The 19,328-nt window shown below is 44.2% G+C and overlaps 1 protein-coding gene across 2 annotated transcripts; it reads left to right on the top strand.

Moving 5' to 3' along the window:
- The first annotated feature begins 10,266 nt into the window (after positions 1-10,266).
- pnp4a (purine nucleoside phosphorylase 4a) lies at positions 10,267-18,469 on the top strand. 2 transcript variants are annotated; one of them, XM_061833664.1, is made up of 8 exons: positions 10,376-10,394; positions 12,140-12,225; positions 14,762-14,925; positions 15,043-15,146; positions 16,881-17,056; positions 17,139-17,329; positions 17,783-17,862; positions 17,924-18,462. In XM_061833664.1, the coding sequence occupies exons 2-8, from the start codon at positions 12,203-12,205 to the stop codon at positions 18,080-18,082; spliced, it is 897 nt and encodes a 298-aa protein (XP_061689648.1). In that variant the 5' UTR covers positions 10,376-10,394; positions 12,140-12,202; the 3' UTR covers positions 18,083-18,462. The 2 variants fall into 2 exon arrangements, with proteins under 2 accessions (XP_061689649.1, XP_061689648.1); XM_061833665.1 differs by lacking the exon at positions 12,140-12,225 and having other exon boundaries at positions 10,267-10,394; positions 17,924-18,469.
- The last annotated feature ends 859 nt before the right edge of the window (positions 18,470-19,328 follow it).

Here is a 19,328-nt window from a genome sequence, read left to right as displayed (position 1 = left end):
TTTCTCCTGGCACTCGGGTTTCCTCCCACATCCCAAAAACATGTAACATTAATTGGACACTCTAACTTGCCCATAGGTGTGATTGTGAGTTTGACTGTTTGTCTCTGCGATTGGCTGGCAACCAGTTCAGGGTGTACTCCGCCTCCTGCCCGTTGACAGCTTGGACAGGCTCCAGCACTCACCACGACCCTCGTGAGGATAAGCGGCAAAAGAAAATGGATGGATGGATGGAAATAGTGGGACATTTATCTTAATAAATCAATTTGGGGTGACTGACCCCCAAATGCAGGACTCTGAGCCATAGGCATAATGTTCAATGTGGTTTATTCCGGAAACTGGGTCATACATGGTGTAGCAGTCCGACAAGGCACAGGCAAAGAAACTCTGGGCTAGGCGGGATCCAAAAGCCATACAACGAGGTCCGGTGACTCTGGGGCAAACAAACTCAACAGGATAGGATCAAACTAAAGGGCACAGAATCGCTGTGACTAGGGTTACGCTAACTTACGTGTAGAAGCGGTGAGTCCCACAAGCAGTGAATGCAACCCACTAACTGGTGATAAACCAGTGATAAAAACTCTCACTTAAATACCTGTCTAATTCTAGTCCGAATGTGAAAACCAGCCAAATCCACTGAATGAGTGGATAAAAATGTAGTCGCTAACGATGTAGCTGCAAAGTTGGGACTAACGTGTTGTTGTCCCATAACGTTCGTCCAAATAGTGTATTTCTCATCTCCCCTCAGCACGCAGACCTCAAATGAACACACATCCAACATCCCGGACGTGACAGCGACTGATCCGCGATTGGTTGGCAACCGGTTCAGGGTGTCCCCCGCCTCCTGCTCGTTGACAGCTGGGATAGGCTCCAGCACGCCCGTGACCCTTATGAGGATAAGCAGAATGGATGCATTGATGGACATATCGTAGCTAGGGATGGGAATCCAAAACCAGTTGTAAAAGTTTCTGGTCTTGGTTGGTCTTACTCTATTGCGAGAATAATGACAAAAACGGAGCGCGTTGAGAACGGCTGGCCTATCTCGAGTGTGCTTCCGGGGAGGTTGCCCACATTTGCTATTTACATAAAAAACAAAAATATGTCCAAGTAGAGGACATGTATGAGGGCAGCAGAACAGCGGTGAGATGGAGGTGGGACTGCACCGGGCATCCGCTCTGAACCCCTTCCTGTTTGCGGAAAAAGATGACGGGACAAGCCGAAAGGAAAAGTAGAAGAGGACTGACTGCTTCACAATAAGATTAGCCGACATTGCAAATGAGATGAATTATATCATATTGGCGAGAATCAAAGTATAATTGAGTTGTTTTTTTTTCTTCTAATAATTGAACTGAATTGAATCATAATGAAATTGGAGGCAATCATATTTTAATTTAGCTGAATTGTGTGCTAATGAAGTGACTTGTAATGTACACAAGTGGAATCATTTGAGCAAGCCCTGTTGTAATGAGCGTTGGTATCGGATCAGAACCGACGTGACTCCAATCACATTGCAAGCGGAGCATTAGTTATTACATCATAATTGGTCCGAATTGCACTGTAATTGGACTAAATCGTTTCATAATTACAAGGGATCGGCTCGTGCCGCATCAAAGGGCAGATGGAGGCGCACGGCGCAGCCTAATTGGCAAAAACATCGAATGGCTCGCAAACCGCTCGCCGCGTTGCTCCCGACGAGCGTGTGCGTGTGCACGCGCATGTGTGTGTGTGTGTGTGTGTCAGTCAGAGGGCAGCTGACCCAGCCGGCAGTCAGGAAGGCGCAAAGACAAAGCGTGAAGTCGGACTTTTTCCTTAATGAGTCTTTAGTGGCGCAGGCCGTAACGAACGAACGACTGATGCAACGTACCTGGGGAGACGCGTCAAAAGTGTGTGTGTTGGGGGGGCTCGTTCGCTCGCTTGCGTCTTTTCAATAAAGCCCAAAGTGGCGAGATTGCCGGACTCCGCTGATGGAGTATCGGGCTCGCTGTGTTGCACGTGATTGCAAAGGCTGCTTGTTTGTTTGTTTGTTTGTTTGTTTGGGGCCCAAGTGTGTCAATTCTGTTTTGATTTTTTTTTTTTTTTTTTTTTAATCTGGCCTTTATGCAACCCGTCATCTTGGCATTAATTGGACACTCTAAATTCCCCCGAGGTGTGATTGTGAGTGCGGCTGTTTGTCTCGATGTGACCCGCGATTGGCTGGCGACCAGTTCAGGGTGTACCCCGCCTCCTGCCCGTTGACAGCCCGGATAGGCTACAGCACTCCCCGCGACCCTCGTGAGGATAAGCGGCAAAAGAAAATACATGGATGGATGTTTCACTTTAGAAACATGACATTTGATACAGGTGACCAACGCTCGCATGTAAAGTAGGTTTATAGCTAGAAAAAAAAATGTTTTGAATAAAAATATGTAAAATAGTCCGAGCTTGATCACCTCCTTTCGCCTCCTCTTTTGTTTTCATCTTTCAAAATTGTACATTGCTGCCCGCCCTGTGTGGCCGCACATAATTTTAAGTCACTTTGGCCGATCTGCGGCCGAGTTGACTTCCAAGCCAGCGAGAAAAGGTACCAGACTCGGGGGGCAGGGGGGGACGACTGTTAGGTCGCTTAGCAACCGGCGCCAAATATGGGCACGTCTTCAATCATTTCTATTATTTCACGACATTCGTTTTTGTAAAGGTGTTACTCATGCCAGTGGTGTTAATAGACATCGCTCGGGGGTCAAAGGTTGCGCACATGCTACCCCCCCCCTCCTTACACACCGACATATACACACACACACTCACACACAACATGTCACAGAGGATGGAGTTGACATGCCAACAGTTACCGCCGGTTTCATCACAGAGACAATCCCAGACAGCCCACTGTGTGTGCATGTGTGTGTCTGTGTGTGTGTGCGTTAATACCCACAAACAAAGGTCATCACAGATGACGCAAAAGTGTTATAAGAAGATATTTTTCCAGCGTATCTGTGTGCGCGTGGTGTAGCACAAAACTCTGCCAGAGTTTTGCTTTTTTTTTTTTTACTTTTTGGGTATTTTGTTATCGCGTGAAAGCGGGCTTTGTGATCAGAAAATATGGATGAGGTTTGACATTTGAGATCTATTTTTTTCCTTTTTTTTTTTTTTTTTTTTTGGTGTTCATGTTTTCCGAGCCGTCCGGTGTGACGGTCTGAACGATCCCCCGTGCTGAAAAATCTCCTCGTGATTAATGCGGATTACTAGCAGGGGAATTCTGGGTACGTATCAGGCGTGTACTGGGAAATCCCCCGGTCTCATAGATCCCTTTCTTCTACATAGAGCACAGGTGTCAAACTTAAGGCCCGGGGGGCAGATCTGGCCCGCTGTGTGATTTTATGTGGCCCGTGGAGGCAAATCATGTGTATTACATTCCATGATGTTTTTTCTGTTCAAATCTGTCCCAAAATTTCAAATTGTCATATCATAAATGATAACTATTACAAGCATTTTTGTGTTACCAAACATGAATATTTGGAAAAACCCATTACCCTAGATTTCTGACTCCAAAACTAATAAGAAAAATAAGGGAGTCAGAAAGAATACGGAGAAAAAAAACAAGGTGTAAAATGTGCAAAATGAATCAAATGATCAGTGACAGGAACGAAATGTGTAGAACACAGGTGTCAAACTCAAGGCCCGGGGCCCAGATCCGGCCTGCCGCTTGATTTTATGTGGCCCGCGAATGCAAATCATATGTATCAACTTTCATGAATTTTGTTCAAATCTGTACCAAAATTTCAAATTGTCATATCATAAATGATAAAGTCGAGATATTACAGGCATTTTTGTGTTACCAAACGTGAATAGTTTGAAAAACCCATTACCCTTGATTTCTGATTTCAAAACTAGTTCAAAAATGTGTAAATATGATGAGGCGGTTAAAGATTTTAATTGTTTCACACAGCCATAATGGCCCTTTGAGGGAAACCGCAAGTACAATCTGGCCCGTGACAAAAATGAGTTTGATACCCTTGACATAGAGGTAGCTAACATATGTTATATCAATTTTTATGCGACTGTAGCCCTAACGCTAACCTAACTTTAAAACAAAAGTTGTTAAAACGATATACGCATATATGTACGTGTGCGACGACAAGTTGTCGAATGGCACATGTTGAAGAAGCACGAAAGGGGATGTTTCAGACTGCCTGGAAGTTTACAAAATATACACACATGCGCATTAATATACGCGCATACTGTCACGAGCCATCGGTGCAGGGAAGGGCCCAAATGTAGGACTCTGAGACAAAGGCATAATGTCCTGTGGGTTTCATTTCAGAAGCAGTGTCCGCACCCGGTGACCCGGTGCAAATTCAATGAAATGACCGGTAACAAAGCTAATCCCTAAAAAATGTGTGCAATTGTAAAGAGTCTTGAAAAGGGTTTAGTGGTTTGCATCTTTATTATTATTATTATTATTATTATTATTAACTCATGTTCAAACTGCGCACGTGTATGTCTGATATAAATGAAGTAGGTTGGAGAAATCATGTGTGGGACAAGATGACTCACTTGATGGAATGAATGACGAGCGCTGTTGTGAAAAAAAAATAATAAAAGCCGCTGACGTTCACCTCGAGCCATGCGGTGAATCAGTGCGGCTGTAAATAAATTACAAGCCGTTTCTCGCTCTTGTTTTTTCCTCCGTTTTCGAGTTTTGAGGTGTGACAAAAAACCCAAAATATCAGCTTCAAAGTCGCGGCTTTCTTTTTGGCAAAAAGCTCGCTTTTCATGATGTTGCGTCACAAACGGCTGTTTTGGGGGAAAACAAACCAGTTTTTAGTGCTAATTATTCAAGTAAGGGTATTTTTTTTTTTCTGGAGAGAGGATTTTGAAGTGTTTGGTCACAAAATATGTTGTTTTGGTTTAATCATAAAGTGTTTATGATCGGTGGACCAGCCCGAACGCGTTGGGCTCACAGTTCTGAGTTCCCTGGTTGAGTCCCGGACCCGCCTGTGTGGCGTTTGCATGTTCTCCCCGTGCTTGCGTGGGTTTTCTCCGGGTACTCTGGTTACCTCCCACATCCCAAAAACATGCGACATTAATTGGGCTCACTAAATTGCCCCTAGGTGTGATTGTGAGTGCAGTTTGTTGTCTGTCTCCATGTGCCCTGTAATTGGCCGGCGACCAGTTCAGGGTGTACCCCGCTTACTGCCCATTGACAGCTGCAATAGGCTCCAGCATGACCCTTGTGAGGATAAGCGGCAAAGAAGATGGATGGATAGTATATGTTATATATTACCTGGCGGCACTGTGGTTCAGCCGGAAAGCGTTGGCCTCACAGTTCTGAGGTCCCGGGTTCAATCCCGGACCCGCCTGTGTGGAGTTTGCATGTTCTCCCCGTGCTTGTGTGGGTTTTCTCCGGGTACTCCGGTTTCCTCCCACATGCCAACTCTAAATTGCCCCTAGGTGTGATTGTGAGTGCAGTTTGTTGTCTGTCTCCATGTGCCCTGTAATTGGCCGGCGACCAGTTCAGGGTGTACCCCGCTTACTGCCCATTAACAGCTGTGATAGGCTCTAGCGCTCCCCACGACCCTTGTGAGAATAAGCCGCAAAGAAAATAGATGGATGGATGGAAGTACTTTTGATAGCCACAGTTTGACCAAGGAACAGATTAGCGTGGACCCCGCTACTTGTGGAGGATTCAGGCCCAAGTACTTTTGTGAAAATCCAAACATTATTGATGCCCATTATAATTCCACTTCCATTTTCCAGTCCACTTATCGTCACAGGAGTCACGGTAGTGCCGCGCCTATCTCAGCTAACGTTGGGCGGAAGGCAGGCTACACCCTGAACCGGTCACCGGTCGGTTGCAGGGTACATATCGACACCATCGCTGAGCGGGAATCGATCCCACGCTGCTTGTTTTGTGTTGACATTAAGGCAAATTTCGAGGGAAACGTGATTCATTTGTGAAAAGACTGCAACACAAGATGCGCAAAATCAAATCCTTTTGATAAGATTCAAAATTTTGCGTAACTACATGCACGTGCAGGGTTGTCGCCGTGGAAACGCATCAACGTGTACCGTAGTCTGAAAACATATCTTAGTTGCAAAGTTACAACTTTCCCAATTTTCATCAACACATCAACATAAAATTGTAATACACGGGGAAAAAAAAGTGTAATGTGCGCATGCGTGTGTGTGTGTGTGTTTCTGTGCTTTGATTGCTCTCTTGCTGTATGCCCATCAAATGCAACTTTGGGCAATACCCATCACTCACACACACACACGTACGCACACTCCATCTCCCACTGAAACAAACAAAATAAAACACACACACTCGCTCTTTCCATCACCATCAGGCTGCTTTCTGTCGTAATGATGTGCAATCAACACGCAACGCTGACCAACACACACACGCACACACACACCCATATATATATATACACACAAGGCTGGTTGAAGGATGAAGTCAGCCTGTGATTGCAGAAGAGTTACAGTATTGACTCATTCCATTCACGTGTGTGTGCCTGTGTGTTTGTGTGTGTCATCACGACTTCATTAGCAGCCACGGTGGCACAATAGCCGGCGAGTGAGCCGCCATATTGCACAGGACTCGAAAATTTTAATTTCATCCACTTTGGAGTGAAGACTCGAACAAAACGCAGGGAAAGCAAAGCCCCGCGAAGTAGGCTTCACTTTTTTTGAAATGCGAAGGGAAGAACGGAAAAGTGGCTAGTAGCGATACTTGGGTGGCGTGATCATGAGTAGTTACTAAGTAGTTACTGTGGGATTTTGGGGAGTTGGCCATATTGTATTGAACAAATATATATATATATATATATATCCATCCATCCATTTTCTTAGTCGCTTATCCTCACAAGGGTCGCGGGGAGTGCTGGAGCCTATCCCAGCTGTCAACGTCCAGGAGGCGGGGTACACCCTGAACTGGTCGCCAGCCAATCACAGGGCACATAGAGACAAACAAACATTCACATTCACAATGACACCTTGGGGCAATTTAGAGTGTCCAGTTAAGGTTGCATGTTTTTTTTTGGTGGGGGGGTGGGAGGAAACCGAAGTGCCCGGAGAAAACCCACGCAGCCACGGGGAGAACATGTAAATTCCACACAGACTGCGCTGGGAATTGAACCCAGGACCTCAGAACTGTGACGCCAACACTTTTAGCTGTGCCACTGTTCCGCTATATAGATAGATAGATAGATAGATAGATAGATAGATAGATAGATAGATAGATAGATAGATAGATAGATAGATAGATAGATAGATAGATAGATAGATAGATAGATAGATAGATAGATAGATAGATAGATAGATAGATAGATAGATAGATAGATAGATAGATAACGTTTTTATTAAACCATTAATTTAGCTTCAAATAGAATTGCACTGTTATAGTATATACAGTAATTATACATCTGAATTTAACGTAATGTGTTAATCACATTAAATTACCAAATTAATTGGTGAATTAATTCTTTCTAAATAATAAGTGAGAACATTACGACGTTAAATTTTACATGTAAAGTATATTATCAAGTTTTGTTTGAGTTGGGGAAAAAAATCTATTCATGAATTTAATGTGGAAAAATTTAAAGTGTTTATTAAATTTCTAACAAATACACTTAATGTAAATGCTTCTACAATAACCAATTGGTTAATTTGAATTAAATGAATTAGAATTTATTTTTAAAATGATGAGTGGTACAGAAAATGGACGGATGAAGAGGAAATGTGTAATTTGAAGAACCTATTTTACATGTTTTAATGTTCTATTTGTGCATTTATTTATCTATTTAGTTGCAGAAGTCGTTCGCCAATAACTAATATTAGAGAGAAAAACATCTATGTTAAACACTGGGAGGAGAGAAGGTACGATATGAATTTTTATTTGTTCAGTGGTATTTACTTTTTGTAGAGCAACACTTTTCACGGCCACCAGAGGACGCCAAAGCTGTACCCGACCACTTTTGGCCCTTCCCCATTCACCGGCAAGCTTTTCTCACATGCCGACCACGAGGTTTGCACAATAACCCCGTTTTAGTCATTTACAAACCTGACGGACGAAGAATTCACGAGGGACCTGAAGGCAACACGTCGCATATCCCTTGAGGGGAATATATAAATGATTTGCTGACAGAGAAGACTTAAGACTTCATTCAGATTGTTTTTATTGGTTGCTTTAAGGACCAAAACACGCTAACAACAACAACGCAGTTGTCTCTTAGTTAGCGCCAAGATAGCGCTCACTTCCGGGGTTAGGATTCCAGATTAGGATTTTAAAATGAGATTTTTGAGAGTTATGGTTTCGAGTTTGGATTGGCGGCGTCAAAGTTGAGACCGGGTTTTAGGACCGGGTCAGGGTTTTAAATGAACCCGCGTCACATTTAGTTTTCAATTTCAGGGCTGGAGTTTCAAAGAAGGGTGATGACCTCAAATTGGTTTTGAATAATATTTCAAGTTTGAAGTCATTTTTTTTTAATTGTTTGCCGATGATATTCTTGTGTTTCCTGTTGTATCCTCTTTTGGTATAAAAGCTGCCCTTAAAGCATCCTGACTTAGACCATCGTGTACGCGAATCCAAATTCACGGAACACGGGCGGAAGCAACCATGACCCGGTTGTGAGGCATCTTCTATGCCGCCCTTTGTTCGACGGGCCCGAACGCTGACGGTTCCAAACGCATTGTTGACATCGTCCGCATTGTGAGGCCCAAAGAAGAATTACAACAATTGCGACTATGCGTCATGTGACGCCAACATTGGTAAAGCGTCGGCCTCACACTTCTGAGGACCCGGGTTCGATCCCCGCCCTGCCTGTGTGGCGTTTGCATGTTTTCCCCCTGTGCCTTCGTGGGTTTTCTCCGGCCACTCCGGTTTCCTCCCACATCCCAAAAAACACACGACATTAATTGGACACTCTAAATTGCCCCAAGGTATGATTATGAGTGCGGCTGTTTGTCTCCATGTCCCCTGCGATTGGCTGGCAATCAGTTCAAGGTGTACCCCGCCTCCTGCCCGTTGACAGCTGGGATAGGCTCCTGCACTCTGGCGACCCTCATGAGGATGAGCGGCTAAGAAAATGGATGGCTAGATGGAGCCTTTCTTTTGTACTTCCTTGAATGTTTATTAGGATTTGATTCGATTCTCGTTTCTATGCACTGTTACAGAAGTTTACTCGCATAGGCTGGAGCGGATGTATGTGTGTGGGGGCGGGGGGTCATTGTGCATTTTTTTCTTTTCCCTGGGAGGGAGGGGGGGGGGTCGCAACAGAAAACAATCAAGAAGCACTGCATTAGCCCAGCATTCCTGCTAGGTTTGTTATCTAGTTTGCAGGGACTAGATGCAGAAATAATGGACAAGAAAACGTCTTTCTGATAAGGAGGACGTGAGGGACTGGCCCGTTACGGTCTCCAAAGACGTTCGGGACCGGCATCTGGCGTGCTCTTTTTTTATTTCGAAAAGCACCCGAGGGTCAAAAGGAGGGGTGAGCAGCAAGTGAACAAAGGCACATACAACAACAGCTCCAGTAAGAATGAAACCAAAACAGTTACAGTGTGAGAGGAAATTAAACCGTAAAAAATGATATGCTTTTAACGGGAAAACCAAAACCAAATTGAACAAGTGAACCTCGTTTTTACCGTTTTAGTCAGGGTAGTCGTCGTGTAGTTAGAGGGAGTCGGACAATCACCCACTCCACGGCCAACATGTCTGCCCTTCCCCTCCCTCATCATTGACTCGACAACCTGGGATAAATTCCTCTACTCTTTATCTGCTACTCAAAAGCTGTGCTGATGATCTCAAATCCAAATTGATGCAATGTGTGTGTGTGTGTGCAAATTGGGAAGCGTTGTGGTGGTGGTGGTGGTCTTTTATGTAACGCAAATGTCCCCTGCGGCCTTTAAATGTCAAACATGCTCTTTTATTATTATTGGTTTTTTTTTTTTCTCTGCGAGGCGATGCCTTCAATTTCCATGTAACCGCGTACGTTGCTCTCCTCATTAAGCGGCTAATCAGTTTCCTTGTGGGGCCGCCACAGTACGGCACAAATATATCAAAACCGTATTGAGGCGTCGTCACACGCCCTCGGACACCGTGAAATTTAAGACTCAAATAAAAAGAGTTTAGAATAAAGTGAAATAAATGAAGTTGACCTGAACTGGAATTTTTGTTCCTTTTGGATTTTCTTTGCCACTTGCGCACGAGGCGTTTGAAGTCAGCTGATCACAGCAGCATGTGCCGTGCGTTTAGCGCGTTAGCCGTCACGAGACGGCCGCAATCTCGACCCAGCTGCCTCTCGTTAGCCCGGCGCTGGCCCGCGAGCACGCGGCCCCGACGTCGCGCCTTCGGGAAGCCGAGGTTTGCAATGGAATGTGATGGGAAGCAGGGACGTGACTCCGGTGAAACTCGGAGTTCTGTGAGTTCTTTATTTGTCTGTCATACAAATGTAGCTAAAATTTCCATTTGAAAAATTCTCAACACAACAGAAATGAAACAAATTAGCGCCAAAGTCAGTCTCGAGATTTTGTCCGAAATGTCACTTAGATTGCGGAAGTTCCGGCGCTCCCCGGAACGTGACGTCACGGCAGGACAACATTTAGCCAGAGAGTGAAAAAGCTAGCAAAGATGGTGAGGAAGTGCGTCGTACACGGCTGTTCTGCGTCAAACGCCGACGGAGTCATCTGATATAAATGGCCGAAATATGAACGAATAGGCAGGTTATGGACCAGGTTTGTGAAGACAAAGCGGTCGTATTGGACTTACAAATCAAAATGGACAGTAATAATTTTCCAAGCATTTCACGGAGGACTGCTTTGAAAACCCGGCGTACGGCGTTCACTTGGCTTCGGTAGCTAGTACGTGCGTGTTCAATTGTTTAGTATTGACAAGTATCTACCTCTTTTTAAATGTAAGTACAATACCAATACAGATATATATATATATATATCAGCTAATATCCATGAGATGTTTAGGTGAGGAAATTTGGACACTGTATAAAGTTAGTGTACTGTTGACGCTGAGGTCTTGCTGAAATTTGACGACGGCGGTGTGTGCTCTCGAGTGTTAGGTGCATGATTTAAAATACGAGCTAAGGTAGGTCGGTAACGTAGGTTTCGATTTTTGTTTTACGCCGACTCAGTCGCTAGTACAACAACAAACGAGTCACTGTTGTGTGCAAGCAGCATCAGACGTTTGAGATTATTTCGTCGACAAGGTGTACGTAGATTTCTTGAGGCACCTTCCAGTCTGTGTTTTGGGTGCGAAGTCCTACGTCAACTTCATCAGGTCTCGCCGAATCCCGTCCTTCTCTCGCATTCATCAACTCAGGTTCGAACATATATGGTTGAATTACACCTGCATGGGATGTTTTTGGAACATGGGAAGAATAAGAAAATTCCTCCTCTTCAGTTTCTTTCTTTTCCATAGAGCATTCCATAAAAACATCTTCATCACTGCTGTCTATCTCCTCTAGATCCCACTCGCGTGTATGATTGTCTATGTAGGAAGCATTTTTTTTACTGGGGTTGTCTCGGTGTGACATCACTTATGTTGTATTGAGAATTTTTTAAATATTTATTATGAAAAATTAGCTACGCTTGTGTGATATATACAGTAAATAACATATAGGCCCTCTGGATTAGACCTTTAAATTTCATGTTAGAGTTTTAAATCAGGCTTTCAAGCCAGGGTTAGGATTTCGTGCAAGAGTTTCAGGGCTTTCCACTTCCATGATTTATATCAGTGTTAGGGTTTTAAATTCACCGAAGAGTTTCAAGTCACGGTAGGGTTGGATTATGGTTTCGAATTATAATATCAACCAGAGTTCACGTTTCAATTTAGTATCTAGTTCCCTAGAAAATGAATCATGCAATGACAATTTTTTTTTTTTCAATCCCACTCAAACATTTAGAAAACAAATCAGATTTCCCAGAACTACTTGAAGCAGGTCCAGTTGTACGTTCCGGTTTTACAATAACGATAAGCAGCATGAGGAGTCTTATCGGCAGCTTGCGTGTGTGTCTACATAATTTACGTTTAGTAACGTACCCGCACACGCACTTGTGGAGTGGAATATACACACACACAGAGAGACACACAACGCCTTCATTCATTGGTTGGACCACTTCTTGGCCAATCAGATGCATGTGATCCGTTTATAAGGAGGCTGATAGGAACCAGCCTCACACACGCAAACACACACGTGCCAGTCAAGCGTCGGCCATCATGCACAGCAAAGAACAGATCAGGTAAGAGAAAGTAAACATAAAAATAATCGTTATTATATTCCTCATGTTTGTTTCTTTTATACGGCGATGACTTACTTTTGATCCTTCTTGAGTTCTGCTAGAAACTGCTGCTTGCTGTGAGACATTTGCTGAATAACGTTTTCAGATATGAAATCGATACGTTTCAGTCGTTAAATATTTCGAGGTATGGTTTCAAGACGGCGTTGGAGTTTCAAGACTGTGTGAGGGTTTCAAAGAGGATTACGGTTTCAAAGTAAGATTGCAAGCCTGGGATAAGGTTTTTGTTTTTAAAGTAGGATTTCAAGACAGAGTGACGCTTTCAAATTAATTTAGGATTTTCAAATTAAGAGTTTTAACAACAGGCGAGTTGGGCTTTCAAATATTTTTGAGGTTTGCAAGAGAAGGTGAAATTTTCATTGGGCCCCAAGTCTGGGTTGGTTGGATTTTAAGACAGGATTTTGCTTTCAAACAAGTCATGTCATTATCCAAGTCGCTTATCCTCACAAGGGTTGCCGGAAAGCTCAAGCCTATCCCAGCTAGGCGGGCAAAAGGCAGACTACACCCTGAACTGGTCGCCAGTCAGTCAAAGGGCAGTTATCGACACCATCACTGAGCGGGAATCGAACCCACGCCGCCCGCAGTTCCAAACGAGAGTTGGACTTTCAAAGTAGGGTTTCAAGAATGGTTTGAGTTTTGAAATGAAGGTTTTAGGATCCAAGGCAGGGTGAAGGTTTTAAAGTAGGATTTCAAATCGAGTTGAGGTTTTCAGTTTTCTAATTCCCGCTTGGGGCAAATTTTGGGGACAAATTCGGATTACGGTTTCAAATCAGGGTGTCGAGACAGGGTTAGGGTTTCAATAGAGAGTTCAGATTTACAAGTAGGCTTCCCAATCCTGGTTTGGGATTCAAGCTAGTGTAAGGGAATGATGGAAGGCATTTCCGTCGGGAATACGGTTTCAAATTTGTCTTTCAAGGCAAGTTTAAGGTTTCAAACAAGGGGTTGGCGTTTCTTCTTTGTGTTTCAAATGTCTGCGATTGGCCGGCAACCAGTTCAGGGTGAAACCCGCCTCCTGCCCGTTGACAGCTGGCATGGGCTCCGGCACTCCCGCAACCCTTGTGAGGATAAGCGGCGAAGAAAATGGATGACGGATGGATAATGTCCACAGACGACAAATCAAAGACTACCTTGTGGTGCTTTGTTGTCGTCCAAGATGAAGTCTAAAAAGACTTAATTTAATCTTAATTGTGGTCAAATTCCACTTTGACAGCAAGTAAAAGTTCAGCGTGGGGAGTGAAAGTTATTCCGAAAGACGGCACATTTCACCACACGTTGCTCCAGATGCGCCATCGCCAAGGTGAGCGAGGGCTCATGGGGAAAACGGGAGAAATATGGATCATATGACGACGCAGCACTTTTCCACGTTTGGCTCGTGACGCGCACGGCACGGCAGAGCCTGAAGACTGAAGGCAGATTCTAGTAGCGTGGGTGGGGTTTCAAATCAGGGGTTTTCAATTGATAGGGGGCCGAACCCTAACCCTGACTTCCCAGACAAGGTTAGGGATTCAAATCAGTTTCTAAAATAGGCTGGCAATATCTGATTATGAAAATGAATCATGTGATGACGTTTTTTCCAATCCCACTAAGACATTTTGAAACAAATCAAATTTCCCAGAATTTAGGGGATTAAATTAGGGTTTCAAACAAGGGCGGGGTATTTCTAATTGAATGTCAAGACACCGGTGGGGTTTGAGTCTGGGTTTCAAACCAGGATTAAGGTTTGAAACAGGGGTCAGGTTTTCAAATGATTAAAGTCTCAGAATAAGGTTACCAATTAGGGTTGAAAATCAGGATTAAGGTTTTTAATGAGGGATTCCAGGCGAGGTTGCAGTTAAAAAAAATTGAGGTTTCAAGACAGGGTTATGAATTTCAGTCAGGGTTTCAGATCTAGGAGGTGTTCCAAGCAAGGTTTAGGTTTTTAAACTTGACTTTAAAACTATTGTTAGTATTTCAAGTTATGGTTTCAAGCCAGTCTTCATATTTTAAAGTAGGGTTTCAAGATAGGGGAAGGGTTTTTAAACAGGAGTGTTGGTTTTATATTAGGATTTAAAAGATCCGTCGTTTCACGTTTGGGTTTTAGACCAGTATCAAGGATTTCAAAGAGGGTTTCAATCTAATGTTAGGGTTTCAAGAGTTCCAAGATACAGTTCGGGTTTCCAGTTAGAGGCTTCAGGTCAGGGGTGGGGTTTTAAGTTAGGGTTTGTACTATTTTAACATAGTTCGGAGTACCAAATACCGATACCGGTTTTAAAATTTACTCTAGGGTGAACATGAACATATAAAAAGTGGTCATAAAAATAAATATTCAAGTAAAGTACGTGTGTCCCAGAAAAATATACCTTTTATATATATTTAATATATTTATTTACAATAGTTTTACTTAGTTAATTGAGGCTATAGCCTATCGGGAATATTCTATTAATCGTCGTAAATGTTTCCGAAACGAGACGATTAATCGACCGCTTCCTCTCCACGTCAGCCACGATGAGTACCAGCAGTCTGCCGAGTGGCTGAAGTCTCAGACCAAACACCGCCCCCAAGTGGCCATCATCTGCGGTTCGGGTTTGGGCATGCTGGCCGACGCCCTCAAGTGCCAGGATTCCTTCCCTTACGCCGACATCCCGGGCTTCCCGCAGAGCACAGGTAAAAGTTCACAGCGGGAACGCAAATCTGGGAGGGGGGGCGTATTTTTGGTTGTTTTTTTTTTTTTTTTTTTTTTTAAATTGATGATGATGATGATGATCTCGCCCTTGTCACCAGTTCAAGGTCACGCCGGCAGGCTGGTTTTCGGGGAGCTGAAGGGGAAAACCTGTGTGTGCATGCAGGGCCGATTCCACATGTATGAAGGACACTCACTAGGCAAGGTAACATGATGAGTACTTGGCGAGGTTGGTATTTGGTAGAGAATTGGAGGCTGTTTTATTGCCTCGCCTACGCCCCCCACTCCTAAAACAGAGGAGATGTCCAAAGTTTCAAAGAACCGAAGTTTAGAAAGCTTTCATTCATCGTCACTGTTATCAGTTATCTTCTAATTTAAATTTTACAGTTTCAAACAAGGACAAATGTCACGAACTTCCAGTACGGGGGCGGACCCAAATGCAGGACTTCGAGGCAGAGGCATAATCTTCAATGTAGTCTATTCGGGAAACTGGGTCCTACACATTGTAGTAGTCCGACAAGGCAGAGTTACAGAAACGCTAGGCTAGGCGAGATCCAAAAGACATGCAGCAAGGTCCGATGACTATGGGGCGTACTAACAACTCAACAGGACAAGATCAAACTAAAAAGCACAGAATCCCTGGTTATTCTAACTTACACGTAGAGTCCCATAGGCAGTGAATGCAACTCACTAACACAAAGCAACGAACTGGCAAATGCCAGTGACAAAAACTCCAACTTAGATGCCCGTCTAATTACAGTCCCAATGTGAAACAGCTGTGAGCGGTGGCGTGGCCACATCCCTCTTGGCAGCGGCCAAGTCCCGCTCATCACAACAAAGGTTTCAAAGTTGGGTTTCAAGTCAGGTTTAGGGTTTTAAGGTACTCTTTCAAGGCAGGTGTTGGGGTCGAAACTTGGTTTGGGATTCAAAGTCTGGTTTCAGGTCAGGATTCGGGTTTCAAATCTCCCTCCCAAGTTAGCCTAAATGTTTCAAAGTAAGAGTTCAAGTCAGGGTCAAATGATGGGACTTCAAGTCAAAGAACCCGGAGCTAAAAGTTTCTGGAAGTTCGGACGAAAATACCTGAACTACCACTAAATGCCTTATTTTGGTCAACTTCAGTCCCACATACCCTAAACATGTGATCGCGATGCTATGCCGCTAAAGCTAGCATATCGCTCAGATAGATTAGACGTGTGTGTGTGTGTGTGTGTGCTTGTTTTTTTTTTTTGTTTTTTTTTTTTTTTTTGGGGGGGGGGGTCACATGCAGCATTTATCCGAAACTTCAATGCGGCTATTGTTCTGTCCCTCCGTAAAGCCGATCGGCTTCCGAGTCATTCTCAATTCAAAACTCTTTGGAGAGGAATCAAATAATGTCACATGGGCTCAAACGGACACCACCAACCAAACAACCGCATTGCATATTCATGTCATATCAAATCTGGAATGTACCGTGTGTAAATGACGTTATATTGAATGATCTACACACCTCGAACGTGTCATGACCAAGGCTGGACTATGGTCAAGAGGGGCGTGGCCTGGCCACCGGACCGAGCGGTTTCATCTCTGACACCTGTCGCCGGTCACAGCTGAGGCACTGTGATTAGACAACGTATTTTAGTTGGAGTTTTGTCACTGTATTTTGCCGGTTCGTTGAATATGCTTTCCCGCATCCAGGGTTACTCCGCCACTGCGCCATTATAGTCCAGTCACTCTTTCGGTTATGGTCTTTAGTTGACACATAGTTATCGGACATTGTTTCTTGTGTTTTGGATCCTGTTTTCTTGGACTGTGTTGTCGTGCACAATTTTCGTTTATAATAAAACCCACCGAACATCATGTCCTCGTCTTGGAGTCCTGCATTCGGGTCCGCCCGTGCACCGTGACAGAACGTGTGATGTCTGGCAAGCTCCTCTAACCTGTGGTCCCTTGCGTTCTTCAGACCACCTTTCCCGTGCGAGTCTTCAAGCTGCTGGGCGTGGAGACCTTGATCGTGACCAACGCCGCCGGCTCGGTGGCTGACGGCCTGCGCCCCGGCGACATCATGCTCATCAAGGACCACGTCAACTTCCCCGGCCTGGTGGGTCTCAACCCACTGAGCGGACCCAACGACGACAAGTGAGGCGGACGAGGACCGTCTGGGCTTTTTGCCGCCGCCGTTGTTGTTTTCTCGCTGAAGTTGTTTTGGGCGCTGCGGCAGGTTCGGGCCGCGATTCCCGGCCATGTCGGGGTGCTACGACAAAGGATTGCGCTCCCTGGCCCTGGACATCGCAAAGCAGATGGGCGTGGCCGACCTGATGCGGGAGGGGGTGTACGCCATGGTGGGGGGGCCCACTTTCGAAACCATCGCCGAGGCCAGACTGCTGCATCGACTGGGGGTGGACGCTGTCGGTATGGAGCCAATTTTGATTTTTAATTTCGGGCGGCGCGGTGGAGCAGCTGGTGAAGTGTTGGCCTCACATTTCTGAGGTCCCGGGTTCGATCCCGGACCCACTAGGGTGGAGTTTGCATGTTCTCCCCATGCCTGCGTGGGTTTCCTCCAGGCACTCCGCTTTCATCCCACATCCCAAAAACATGCGACATTAATTGGACACTCTAAATTGCCCCTAGGTGTGATTGTGAGTGCGCCTGTTTGTCTCGATGTGCCCTGCGATTGGCCAGCAACAGTTCAGGGGGTACCCCGCCTCCTGCCCGTTGACAGGCGGGATAGGCTCCAGCGCTCCCCGCGACCCTCGTGAGGATAAGCGGCGAAGAAAATAGATGGATGGATGGGTCTCATGTACCATTTTGAACGGATTTTGCGAGCGCGCCTCACCAAACAAGCACGGTGTCCTCCGTTTCCAGGCATGAGTACTGCCCCCGAGGTCGTCATAGCAACCCACTGTGGTCTGAGGGTCTTTGGTCTCTCTCTAATCACCAATAAGGTAAAAAAACCACACACAGAGACATGCACGCTACAAGGTCCAAGTTGACTGTTTGTGTCAGGTGGTGAAGAGTTACGAGGACCCGGATAGCGTGGACCACCAGGGCGTTCTGGAGGTGGGCCGCCAGCGCTCTCACACGCTGCAGCAACTCGTGACCCAACTCGTTGCCAGGATGGAAATCAACAACAACATCGGCGGCAGCAGGGACAATACTCTCTGAGAGGGGGCGCCTTTTCCTTTTTTTTTTTTTTTTTTTTTGTACAGTTGAGATTTTACAGCTAACTTCTGTTTATGATACACATCAAAATATTTATAGAATGTAACATCCCGCTATATAAGTTGTAAAGCTGTAATCTTATCATCTATCTTGTATTATTGTGCTGAAAATTTCCTCTCCCAAAAAAAAAAATTTGCAACTAGCATTAAGACACGACATCATAGCACAAGGTCAATAAAAGGTTCATCATAAACGGCACAATTTAATGACTAACAAGACAATTGTCCGTTTTTATTAAATCACTAAATTATGTTAAATGAGCTACGCAAGTGAGTAATTTAATTAGTCAAGCTGTGAGCAAGCACCTATATTTAGCAAGAGTTTGAACCCGAATAATAATAATAATGTGATTTTTTTTTTTAATTAGTATTATTTTTTTAAACAATTGTGTAGCATTGATAATGCTCTTCCCTGTGGTGGGAGGATTTTAAAAGTCATTTAGTTGTGTCCACTGATCTAAAAAAAAAAAAAAGGCTGGATGGCTCATTGGCCACCAGAACTGAAGTCGCCATCCGCCATCTTGATACTCCCAAAACAACCATGTCGACCTGTGCAGCGCAAAGTTAATCGCCAGTTTCGTGGCTGTGAGAAAACCTTCCAGAGTTGTAAAAGTTTTTTTTTTAATTTTCTGATGAGCTTAATTCACTTGAACAAAGTTTTGTTTACAGTTGTTGTTCACGCTCTGCTTCACCTTTGCAGGCCGACAAGCGATGTAAATATTTTCCCAAACTTCATCAGTAAATAAGCAAGAAAACACATTTTCTGTGAAATTTTTGATGAATATTAGAATACAGAACACTGCAAATTGAATTTGGTTTTCAAATGCGAGGAAACAAGTTGAAATTTTCTGTCTGAAATACGTTGCAGAGATGACAAATGAATGTATTTGGCATGTATTTTCCCATTGCGAGTCCTTATTTCCAAAAATAAATCTGATTGATTTAAAATTTAATGTTATGACACAAAAAATGCTTAGTTTTTTTGCTATGTTATGATGATAGCGTTTCACAGCGTATTTTGGGAAAAGTTAACGTCACAGAAATTGGGCCCTTGGTAATATGCAAGGTTTCTTGGTAGTCATGGTGTTAAATGTCTTTGCTTTGCACTTAGCCTTTTTTGGCTTACCAAAAATCCATCATATTACCAGAACTGAAAAAATGTCAATCTCACACGACCAATTTTAATTCTC

This window comes from Syngnathoides biaculeatus, chromosome 10 (genome assembly GCF_019802595.1).
Source record: "Syngnathoides biaculeatus isolate LvHL_M chromosome 10, ASM1980259v1, whole genome shotgun sequence".
NCBI lineage: Eukaryota > Metazoa > Chordata > Actinopteri > Syngnathiformes > Syngnathidae > Syngnathoides > Syngnathoides biaculeatus.
This window is presented reverse-complemented; position numbering and strand designations above follow the sequence as displayed.